Source organism: Charadrius vociferus, unplaced genomic scaffold (assembly GCF_000708025.1).
Source record: "Charadrius vociferus isolate BGI_N301 unplaced genomic scaffold, ASM70802v2 scaffold90, whole genome shotgun sequence".
Lineage (NCBI taxonomy): Eukaryota > Metazoa > Chordata > Aves > Charadriiformes > Charadriidae > Charadrius > Charadrius vociferus.
Window position 1 is genome coordinate 7207459 of NW_009647222.1, and position 12475 is coordinate 7219933.

The window sequence follows — 12475 nt, forward strand, 5'->3', positions numbered from 1 at the left end:
AAGAGTACCTTTTGCTAATTCAGAATGTTTTTACCAACAAGCTGAAGCAAATACTGAAATACAATGTCAATAAAAACCAACCAAACGAAAAACTCGGATACACTTTTCTAAGTCAGTGAACTTTGACAAAAACATGTTGAAAAATCTGAAAAATCCCAACAGTTTCACTAGTAGTTCCTATGCAAACCCCTGGGTTTTAGCTGGTTTCAGCCAGTTTACAGAAGATTTATATGTATATATTATTCTTCAGGCTCTCTTTTCTTGTCCTTACTGTGCAGAATGCTATTTTAGTCAGCAGTTTTGGGATGCAGAGTCCTTAGAGGATGCATGTAAGGGGAAACTGTAAGCACTGCCTCATTAAAATATGTCAGTTTAAAAACCCATTTCCTGTTTGCTCAAACGGTTGAAACACTCTACTGAAGTGCGAGTGTGCACGGCCACCCAGAAGTAGTTAACTGCCTGCTTAAGTAGTGGGACAACTCATCCGTAGAAAGCCTGAGAGATTAGGAGCGGGTGTGAGGATGGGATTCATCTATTGGGTCGCCCTGGGCTCCTTTTTTTTGGAATCTTCTTTAGTCAACGGAGACATATAGCTGCTTTTGGGGCACCATTCATCTGATGAGTGTTAGATGTTGACTAGTATGAGATGGGTTTCAGCCAGGAAGTAACCAATTCCTCTACTGACTATGAAAGAGCCCAGATGGAGACCTGTAACTGCATAGATCTAAGGTGTGGCAAGAGGCCCCTCTGCTGAGATGATCAGGAGCTCTCTAATTCCATCTAAGAAACCTGCTGCTCTTCACATACCACTTAGCATTGTTGGCACTAACCAAGTCTGGGGGTGAGGGTTTAACAGCCTTTATGGATGATGATCCAGCTGCTTCCATCAGTCTCACCAGACCAATAATACAATTACTCATGATCATGACCTACTGCAGTGGCTATGGTTAATAATATATTAATAATTTGTGCCAACTGCAACATTAACAAAACTGGGCTGCCTTTAAATCATTTTCTGCACTATTTATTGCTAGCCTCACTGTTCTTTTTCTGCTCCTGCTCTCCTAGGTGCTGTTGGTGATTGGAAGAACCATTTCACTCCAAAACAGAATCGAAGGTTTGAGGAGATATTTAATGAAAAAATGAAACTCAGCAAAATGGCAAAAAGTCTCACCTATGAATTTTGATTCCACGTGAAGAACAATACCCAGTTATCAACAAATACAGATAGAGCAATGGGTGGGAAATTCTGAATGGGAGCTCCCGTTCAGTTTACAATCCTCCCAATAGCAAGGACTGTAAACATGAGATTTGGAGGACAGGAAAATTCTGACACAATGTGAGAGCTGGACTCAGCTTTCAGCGGGCAGACGTATATGGTTTTACAGAGTCAGGTGTCAGACCCGTTTTTCTACAACCTAATCTACTTCAACATGTATTTATTTTTTTGCTCTAGTAAGGATACGAATGGACTTCTTAGATTTGATTTAGGAATTTTACCTAAGATGTTAAGAAAAAAAAAAAAATCCATAAAAATCTAAATATATAAAAAGTCTAAAAACACATCATAAGAAAATGACCAAAGATTTGACCCGACTCACTCCCTCCCTGATCTACCATGATTTGGAAAGTGCCTATCTTATTGGACTTTGTTATTGGTACTGAAGTTGAAAATTGCAGCTGTACATTTGAAGATCTGAAGTGAAGTTTGTTTATAAAATGTCTTTTTTTTTTTTTTTTATAATATGTAGTTCTTTGATGTAACTTATTTCTGGGCTAGGTACTGTATAGTGTTTGTGTTTTAAATGCAATTGATATAAATCCGTGTAAATTTCTGCATTATATGTTGGGCAACTATAAATGTGTTTGGGTTGTTTTTTTTTTTCATTTTACTTTCTTCCTGCAAAATGCTTGTTTCCAGTGTTTCAATGAGAACCATTTCACTTCACTGTCCCTGTGCAATAGAACTCGACAGTTCCACTGTGGCAACCAAACTGCTACTCAGAGACAGTTTAATCTGAACACTACTTATTTATTTACCCTGCCCTCACAGGACAGATTTTCCAAGAATCAGCTGTCTGTGTTCAAATCCGAGGGACTGTTGTAAGTACCCAGAGAAGATTTTTCTTCTGATTAATTCTGTGAATTTATTCTGTGATGAGTTTTCTGTCCTCGCCTTCGATTTGCTTTAAGCATTAAGGGCTCTTCTCCCCAAACTAGTTCTCCCCAACCATACAATTCCAAGGCATCAGCAGGTAGAAAAAACATAGCAAAAGCTGATCGAAAAGGAACTCATGCAGACAAGCACAGTGACTCTGCTTTGACTCCTGTGTGCTCTGAAGGTACACATCTATAAAGCAAGCTCATCCTCTGGGTGTGTGGTTTCTGAAAAGCTGAGGTCTGGCCTTACTTACAGTGAACACTGATGCTCTCTCCAGCCACGCGCTTGCCACACAGCCCTTTCATTTCACACCATGCTTGTGCAAGCCCACATCAATACCTACTGATTTTGCAGCTGCACTAATGATAACGGAAGTTATGTGCTGCAGAAATCAGTGAGAGAAAAGCCTGTTCGACTGCAGTCCCTTGCCATTTACCAATTCAACACAATTTACAGGAGATGCTGCCCTGAGCACTGTTTTATGCAAACGACCCACTTGGAAACCAGAAGTTTGTTGTTTGTTTGTGCTCTTTTGACATTAAAATCACTCTCTCTCCCTCTAAAATGCCACGAACCACCTTGCCCTCCTTTCAGGTGTCATTCGTCCACTTAATAAATGACAACAGATCAGCTAATGAAGGTGCTTGAACATTTTACTTAAAAACTTATTTTTTCCAGCCCTTTGAGTATGAAAATAAGGGTCCTTGGGTAAACTAAGTTTATTAACTGCATTAAGAAGAATGCTGTAATCAGCATTTATATGGATATTCACAATATGAAACTGTGTGTAGGGACAGGGTGAGGACACGTCATGTGGATCAATGAGGAGGTTAAAGCACACAGTCTGGAACTGGCAGAAGTGATAGCATTAGAATATAAGGCAGTGAGTGTTTTGCCAGTTCTCTGACCTCCAGCACTGCACTGCAGACTTTCAAAATAAAGTTCCTCTCAGTAACACTTTGTACTCACATGGCACCTTTAATCTCCAAATAAAGCTTTACTCAAGCTTTACACAAGACAGCCACACCTGAGGTAGAGTGCAGCAACTGGTTGGCGGTGAGCAATAGCCGGAGAAAGAAAGCAGCTTTGGCTAGTGAAACTACGGGGCAGCAGGTCCATCCTAGGCACTGGCACAGCCCAGGCCAGCTGCAGACAGTGTGGCAAAACTTGCCTACGTCAGAGGTCCAAAAAGCGAGGCAGAGAACTCTTACTAAAGGATGGGGGTGTGTGATGGAAGCTGCTGCAGGGCAGCAGGGTCTCCCAGCAGTTGCTACGCCTACCGTTTCTTTCATCTTCTTTTCTCTTGCTCTCCCCACTGTGCTGCTACTCCGCCTCCCCATCCTATGACTGTAGCAGGGGGATTCAAACTGAATTTTTCAGAGAATTGTCAATCTGGCTCCACAAGTCATTTTGGCAGGTGACGGAAATGTTGAAAAATTTTCAAAACTTCCATAATAAGATGTTGTAAAAGTGTCTTTTCCACTCTCCATTCTTCTTTCTTTTTTCTACAGCAGTTAAAACTTTTGGAGAGAGAGAAATTTCAGCCCCACAAAATATAAAAATACTGGTCCAAAATGTACCTAGACCACAGCAATACTAGGTTTGGAAGAAACAAAGCCCTGTGCAATCTCTATTATATGTAAATGGTTACGATACTGCATTCTTATTTGGGTAATACATTCCACCTTCCGGAGTAAGCGTTCTTCTCAAGACTGATGTAATTAGAGAGGAGAGCATTAAGCATTTATGCCATCAGAGCCGAGACGTGAGGCTTCCACCTACTCTTGTTGAAGTTAGCCTGCTTTGCTTGCCACCCAGGCTTACCTGGCCTTTGAGTCAGATGAAAAGGAGAGCAAGAGCATTTGGAAGGCCAGAACTCTTGTGAGAGGAACAAGTGAATCCCAGGCCTCGCTTCAAGGACCTTTTGCCTGAAAACATCACACAACTATTTTCTAAAGTAGCTCTCAGAGACATAAAGGTGCTCAGGTAAACATCCTAGCAACCTGACTTAAGGTCATGTTAGTTCTGATACAATGAGTTTGATGCCTAAAGCAGTTTCTTGGAGGAAGACAATGTCTGGTGAAAAAATCTCTCCGCATCGCTTCAGGAAGGCCTTGTAGAAGATGGAAGTGAGTCTGGAGAAGTGAGGGGGGAAGAGCAGGCAGGGAAATTAATCTGACCCAGTTCTGGTATTCTTTGAAGCCACAAGTCACTGGAAAATAGAGAAGACTCAGGGCAGAAGATCAATTGGTGGGTTTCTGCACCAGGTCTAAGCAGAGCAGAGGCACCCAGGGGATCAAGACAGGGGTTTATTTGTAACAATCTGACAGCTGGAAACGTAAATGTGGAGGACCAGAGGTAATTTCCATGGGGCTTGCTTCATGATCAGCCAATAAGAGAGGAAAGACAGTCACAGACCTCAGACAAAGAGCGAAGGGCACTCCTGCTGCAAAGACCCAGTGGAGTGGGACAGGAGGAATCACGTCTGACACAAAGGACTGAGCGTGGGGGTGAAGGCGATCACTCTTCAGAAAGGGCGACCATGTTCAGAAAGGGGGAATAGGACTGAGCGGCATATCACTTTCACCAGTTCCAGCCTAACAGGTAACCACAATCCACCTTCTTTCACGGGGCCAGAAACTATGAGAGACAATTTTGCAGCAGCTTCTCTATTAACTTGCACAGGAGACAGTCCTCCCCTTTCCCTGAATCCGTTTACCCGTCCCACATTCTGCAGAGGATAAACTGTAGGAAAGGACAGTGAAAGACGGGTTGTGTGTGTGTGGTGAGACACTGCCCTTCCTGGGCTCCTGAGGAAGAAGTTTCTCCTTGGCCAAGCGGAAAGGAGCAGTGGCACCTTGAGGCCCCAACAGGGAGTGAGCAGGAGCACTCAACAGCTGCTCGAGCAAAAAACCCAGTGACAAAAAAGCATTAAGCCACAAATTACATTGCCGTGCCTCCTTTTGGCCTCTTTCCAAACTGGTCCCACAGGCCAATGTTAAGTGGAGAAATAGCCGTCTTTGGAACAACCGAAACCCCACGGCACCAGAGACATGACCACTCTGGTGTGGGCTCTGCAGCCATCCAGGCTTTCCGCCAGTAAAAACGGAAGCAGCACTGCCTCCAAAAGGAACAGAAATGTTTGTTCTTCACTGACATCTATTGACCGCAGTGTTTTAACTGCAAGGCTCTGCACAAAAATTGGGCATTCATTTTCACAGGATGCTGCAGGGCTCCAAAGCAGGAGCAGACTCTGAAGGGAATCAGACACAGGTTTGAGAGGTGCAGGTCTGTCTCTGGGTACATAGGGACAGTGCTGATGCACAGCCTGCTTATGAAGTCCTTCACTTCTGACTGTCAGTGACTGCAGGGATGTACCCGGGAACAATCAATCCACACCACTGTGAATCTACTAGCAGCCACAGTAGAAACAGGATGACGGGAGAGATGACAGCATTCACGTGTAAGCAAATATTGACACTTAGGAGTAATAAAAGCAGATTTTCCTTTTCTGCCCATGCGGCCTTTCACTAAAACAAAGGATAACTGTGGTTTGTTGTTCTCTGTCGTTTGTGACCTTGGTCAACTACTTAGACCTAATCCAACAGCCAGGCAGGTATCACTGTGCTGCTCAAACTGCAGTTGGTTGCCTAGCTACTTAAGAGGGATGAGAAATTAATCAGTCTACAGCATTGCCTACTGGCTAAATTAAGAATTTACCTGCATTACAATAAAGAAAAAACAACCACAACCAAAAAGGTACAGCAGGACTTCATTGGCAAGTGAATGAAATACAATATAAAGCTAGCTCATCTATCTCTGTGCTATCCAAGCTCAGACACCAGCGACTGCAGCTTAAAGGAAGCAGCCCAGACTCGAGTTCCCCTGCTCTCGGCAGGGGCATCAGTACAGATGCACCGCAAGGCACACATCCAGTTAGACTGCTGTTCTCTACATTGCCACGCACTGCCTGCAACATTACCCTGAAACCCCCTGAAATCTCTTGGCTTTCACTGGAAATCAAATATGTGCTTTCTTTAAACAAACATATAAAAAACCTGGGGAGCCTCGCTTTTAGGAGCTGCAAGGTGATCAATGACGTGATGGTAAAAACCTGGCAGTGTATGAAGCATACAAGAGCGAGAAGTAAAAAGCAGCGTGGCTTGCAGACAGCCCAGTTTTTTTAAAAGCGGGAGTGCACAAAGACGCAAGGATGTTAACATACTGATGTGGCAAGTCAGCGCTAGGGCTTGTTTGTGAGTCATCAGAACTACTGCCCATAAATCCCGTTCATACTCCAGTGTGGTACACGTGTAGCTCCAGCTCCTTTAAGAAAATACATGGCAGCATTCATAGAATTGAATGAATCAGGATCACGATAAACATTTTGAAGACATCTTTAAGTTCATTAAGTCAAATGAATGGGGGTGTTTTATGTTTGTCCAGATCAGATTACTTTACCCCATTCTCAAGCTTTTCAGACCAGGATTCACCTAATCAATTGCAACACTTCCGTTGGGCATCACTGATCAGAGGTATCAGTGCCTGGTGACCCATCCCCTTCCAACTTGAGACTGTGTTGCTGTGGTCAAGACAGAAAAAAGAGTGGGAGAAAAAAGGTAGTCAAACTTACATGGACTGTACAGGCAATAAAAAGTTGTGTAACTACAGCCTTAGTTAAAAGTTACATCCTTGGAGAGACTATCTCCACGTTTAACTTTAATACAAGGGTGGCCATACGAGCCCAGATACATGTCAATTTAGCCCAGAAACTTGTCTGCAAGAATATGTGAACAAGCAGGACAAGCATGTCATACTTTCCTGAATACTCTCCCAACCTCCAAGTAGATTTTGTCCAAGAACTTCCTAAGCAATATACCATTGGTGTTTACGACCAATAGATGACGATTCCGCTGACGTCATCATACTAACACAGATCTGTGTGCACTTTTGCCCTATCTTCAATGTGGTTTTAAGATTAGATGATTAATTCCTGTCGGTAATAACAATGCCATGTCCTGCTCCTCACTGTGTCACAGCTACACATTGACATTTTAGAATGAACCACTGATATATATTGTGAAATAAGGATGAAAAAGCACTTGGGTATTTCCCATACAAGAAACAGTTGGAGGAAACCAAGGTTTAGAACCAGAGGAACCACGGCAGGTGTCAGACTTGTGCAACACGTGGCCAAAGGTTGTTTTAAGTGTGCCGAGGTTTATTAAATGCCTGTGAGCCATGTCCGGCTTTGGAAATCCATGAGCTACACATATTTTGAGGCCACAGAACAACTTAACTGGAAAGCACTGCCAAATACAACATGGCAAATTTATATTCCTCAGTCATCTGCTTTTGGTCATTGCCAGTGGTATTTCCCTAGCCCCCGTCCCTCCTAGTTTTACAGATATCGAACACAACTCCCTTCAGTCATCCTTTTTCCGAAGTGAAGAATTCTTACTTACCCATTGCTTACACTGAACATGATTCCTTCCTTTCAACATCCATTTTATCCTCCCAAAAACCTTTTGAGTGCTACAAGCTTTTTAACATGTAAGAAACAAAACACCCAGTATTCAAGATACATGTAAATCATGGATTTATACAGTGGAATAATTACTTTTATTTTTTTTGTTCTATACACTTTTCCTAATAATTCCTAAACTTCAGTGTTGGGTTTTTTTTAAACTGCTAGCACACGCTTCAAACCAACAGATACTTTTCTGGATTAGAACTGCTCAGTAGAAATGGGTATTTTTTATATATGACATTAGGATTGCTTTTCTATTAAGCTCATCTTATTATAGATAACTGTGGTAAAATAACAGAAAATCGGCGAGATTGTAAACACACTCAAGTGACTTGCAGCTGGGGTGTCAAAAAACACATGTATCATACTAATTTTTGTTTGGACTTGTGTTGGACAAGTAGAACATGTGTCTAGATAATACAGTCCTCTGATAGACTTAGAGGCACCCTATCAAACACGCTTGAGATTTCTGCCCTGTTGTGGGAAAGATCAAAGCGCAATGGTAAATTATGCCTGTGCTAATCCCTGAAATACGGGCAAAACCAGCAGGTTTGTTGATCCTCTAACAAGGACTGAGCTCTGTGGTGCCTGTGTCCTCACTTGCATCCCTCTGCCAGGGTGCTACTTTGGAGATCCCCAGATTGGTGAGGTAATGAAACTAATTTACGCTTTGCATTTCATCTGTGGTTTTGTGGCTGTTCCTGCATCCTGCCTGTGCTGGTTCACACAATATCTATTCAGTTTCATCAGCCCTGCTCTTTACCAACCTGAATAATTTGGTATCATTGCCTCCATATTGCTCATTGTTTATAAAAAACATGTTAAATGGAATAAGCAATTAAAAAATCCTTCCACCTGCAAAAAGAAAATAAAGGCAACCCTTTTAGGGGGAAGTGGTCTGTAATGCTACAGAGGTGTGGGAGACAACTGTAGAATGGGACTGCTTCCAAAAGCTTCTCTTTCCTCTAGTACCTCCAGCAGCGGGAAAGCTCTATTAAACTAGAGCCACATATATAAACATATCTAGGGTCAGAAACGGGGATAGGCAAATCTGTCAAAGAACAAGAAACAACCCTACCATCCAAGGATTTTTCGGACAAGTGCATTAGTGACAAGTTTTTCTAATCCCTTTATGCAACAGGTTCACATATAATAGAGTGCTTTTCTTCCACAGGACATACCTTATTATTGCTCTTATAATGCTGACATTTAGGATAATTAGTCCTGTTGGGTGTAACTGGACTCATTTGGAGTTATTTCTGGAAACAGAAAATAGTGTTTTAAGAGAACACTAATAGAAAATATAATAAATAAAAAAAACCCCAACTTTCCCACATGAGCTCTGGGAAAGCTAGTTAACTAATATGTGCTCAAAGTGTAAAAGTATTAAGAACTTGAAATTACCAAGTATTGTAAAATCCTTTTGAGCTCAAAAGGCTGAGTTCTATACGATTCACACTGATTTGAAATGAACTAAGGTCAAAACACGTTGGATAACCCTACCGGAAATAGCACAGAACTGGAGAGGAACATATATTGAATAGGACAAAGATCAGATGAAAATAAATCAATGGAGTCAGAAGTAGGTAAAGGGCTACCCCTATGCCTTGTGCCAATATTATCAAATGTAATGATAATATGCTACCATTGATCCTTCTCCCCTCTCTTCAACTCTCCTGGCAAGAGCCACCAAACAGCTAAAACCAGTAGAGATCTCAAGGTCTAATCAAAACGTGAATTCTCTCTGAGAACATCCTGCCAAATAATTCTCAAGAATCCCTTCTATAGAAACACTGGGTTGGCTTTGGCAGCTCAGAAAACAGAGATGAATCCTACCTTTTCACAAATGCAGGTACAAAGCACACAGCGCTGAAACCAGCTATTGGAAAACATGGAACACAGGCAAGTAAAGAAGTTTATTTAAGAGGGTATAACCACACACACAAAACACTCAAGAGTTGCCTCCAAGACCAGATCAAGATGAAGATTTTGAGTAACCGACTCTGTGTGCTTGTGATTAAGTTGGGCATTAAATTTGTCCACCTTCATCAGGTATGAGCCATTCGAGGGGCACGTGAACTTGGAAGTGTATGATTTACAGTATACAAATTCATCATAAATCACCCCATAACCTACTAAAAAAACCAAAGAAAACTGTTTATTTCAAATTTCTGGTAATCAGCTATTTTTTCCACATAGCTTATTAAAAATTATTACATAGTTTCCTTCTTTCACTTGCACAAAATTATGACAAAACAGCCCGCGTTATCTAAGACCTTTTCTGAATATACTTGGTAATTTAAGGTTAAAAAAAAGTGCTCACATGACCAAAGAGATTATCCCAAAATTAGCCCAGTATAATAAAAATGACCACTGAAATTTAGTCTGACTGAACTACACACCTCTAAAGGCAGTCACGGTGCCAGGATACATACTGAAACAACAGGCATTGGCAAAAGATTCTACTCTTTTGAAGTTTGCTCAGAACTTGGGATTTCCCCTTTAAGGTGACTGTTGGGGTTATCCTCGCTATCTCTGCCTCTGTGACCTCTAAATCCTTCATATGACTAAGGATCATCTATAAAATCAAGAAGCGTAATCAAGACATCACTCATGCTACTCTAATTTACAGTTAGGCTTTCCCCTTGTTATGTGGATAATAAAATTCTGAACCTTTCAGGCAGTGGATCACACATCTTGTGTATCCTCAAACAGGCTTTATTTTGTAAATAGTCTCTAGAGCGCTTTTATTCTTCATATTCTTTCTATATGCCAAATATAAGATTATACCACATTTTTCTAACCAAGAAGTTGTCAAAGGGAAAACACATATCAGCTACCATTTCTGCTCATTACCAACACTCATACAAAAGTGTTTCTGCATTTGTAGAACATGTAGAAATTTTGGGTAAAGACCCAATGTATATGTAGCACATTCAGCAAGCAGCTGAAACATTAGAAAAGTTCTCGATTCAAACAGTAAGCTACAAACAGCACTGCCCACTCATATTTCTATTATAATTGCACTTACTCATATTTTTGCTTTCTCTAACACAAAAGGAATGGGAATCAAGTGTATCACAGTCACCTTGTCTAAAGTTATCTACTCACAGGAAACTTCCTGAAATCAAAGTCAGCAAGTTACTGGATGATTGCAAGGTGAAGTAACCAAAAACTTGGCCAATTCTATATGACATTATCAAACCTGAATTGTTCATCCAGTCTGGACCTCTGAAGCTTTACCATGTGGTCTATACAACTAGAATAATACATCTACCTATACCAAAGTTCACAGTTCTGTCCAAAATGTGGCTCTCCTGTTATCAAAGTCCACGGCATTTATCCAGCACAGAATCCTAAAACCTCACTGAAAGGAAATACTTAAATGATAACTTAGAGTCGATTAGTACAGTAAACTTTTCACCTATTAACCTTGCTACTGTAGATAGGTGGTAAAAGAATTTCAGTTCAAAATTTTGCTTTGTAAAAGGAAGTAAACACAAAGTTATAAAGCAATAAATCAGGTGTTATTCTATTGGGAGTGTCTATTTAGCAGAGAAACAAAATAAAATGACAACCCATTATTATTCACCTCTGTACTAATTGCCTGTGTACCACAGGTATTTTTTATTTTTTAGCATAACCCAAGGCAGAACATGACTCACTGATAAATACCAGGACCGAAAACTGATGCATATTTTTAGTGTCAGTTTTAAAAATTATTACAGATATTGAGTTCTTTAAATTAAGACACAATAAAAATTGTATTTTCCATAAATACAAACACACATATATATTTTATATAAATCCACAATCAACAACTACATTTTGGTTGGTTTTTTTTTAAACAGCAATTACTTTTCCATACAATAAACATTAAAGATTTAATTATTTATTTTTTTTTTACTTATTAGTGGTTGTAATAAAGCCTTCATAGAAAGAAACCGAGTTTCTGCAAAGGAAATATCTTAAAGTTAATGGTAAATTTAACTCCAAATTTGGCAAAGCATTTGGGTATGTTAATTTAAGCACTTCAATAAAACCCAATATAAACAGATTCAAAGATAAGAGGCACAATTCCAAATGCCATTTAATTATTTATGAGCTTAAAATTGAACACATGCTTAAGTACTTTTCTTAACTAATACTAATATTCACTGGTTTTACAGTAACTGAGCTGTCTTAAAAATACAGGAAGAAGTTTGATAGTTATTTTACATCTGACCTCTCCGGTATATGCTAAAACTCTTCCTTAGTAGGGATAAATCCTGTAAAAAGCTAGCACACAACTACAACATCATGTTGACATTTGATTGAGGAAATGTAAACCAAATAAGCAAAACTGACAGAATTATATATTTTTTTTTTAAGTCTGAATTACAAATCCTCAAGTCGTGCAAAATTATTGATCCCTGAAAATATTCAGGTTATGAAATAAAGATACATTATTCCTGTAGGACAAGTGTAATGATTAAGAGGAAATTTACAGGACACTACCTTTTGTAGCGTTCCTTCCATTGCACTTAAATGGCTTTTAAAATAGTCATGAATATGATCATGATTATCAGCATACAATCGTCAATATCAGCACTTAATCAAAGTGGGACCTTAAGTGCGAGGAAAACATCTTTTTAACACTACTGCAATGTCAAACTTGAAAGATAAGCTATCCTTTGGGATGCAGACTTACTGAGAGAGGAAGAGGAGAAGAAAAGCAGGACTGACCAACTGTGTTACACTTTTTTCATTAGTTCCTTCTTTCCTCTCCTGCTGTTCTCATTTCC

At 40.2% G+C, this 12475-nt stretch overlaps 2 protein-coding genes across 2 annotated transcripts in view; one reads left to right on the top strand and one right to left on the bottom strand.

Moving 5' to 3' along the window:
* LOC104281726 (sulfotransferase 6B1-like) overlaps nt 1-1187 on the top strand; it is an 8074-nt gene extending 6887 nt beyond the window's left edge. Inside the window, exon 6 of the mRNA XM_009879770.1 lies at nt 1069-1187. Within this exon, the coding sequence (XP_009878072.1) occupies nt 1069-1187 (119 nt within the window). The remainder of the gene's footprint in view (nt 1-1068) is intronic.
* An 8424-nt stretch (nt 1188-9611) lies between these two features.
* CMAS (cytidine monophosphate N-acetylneuraminic acid synthetase) overlaps nt 9612-12475 on the bottom strand; it is a gene marked incomplete at its 5' end in the record, with an annotated part of 11313 nt that continues 8449 nt past the window's right edge. The window contains one exon of the mRNA XM_009879771.1: nt 9612-9823. Within this exon, the coding sequence (XP_009878073.1) occupies nt 9612-9823 (212 nt within the window). The remainder of the gene's footprint in view (nt 9824-12475) is intronic.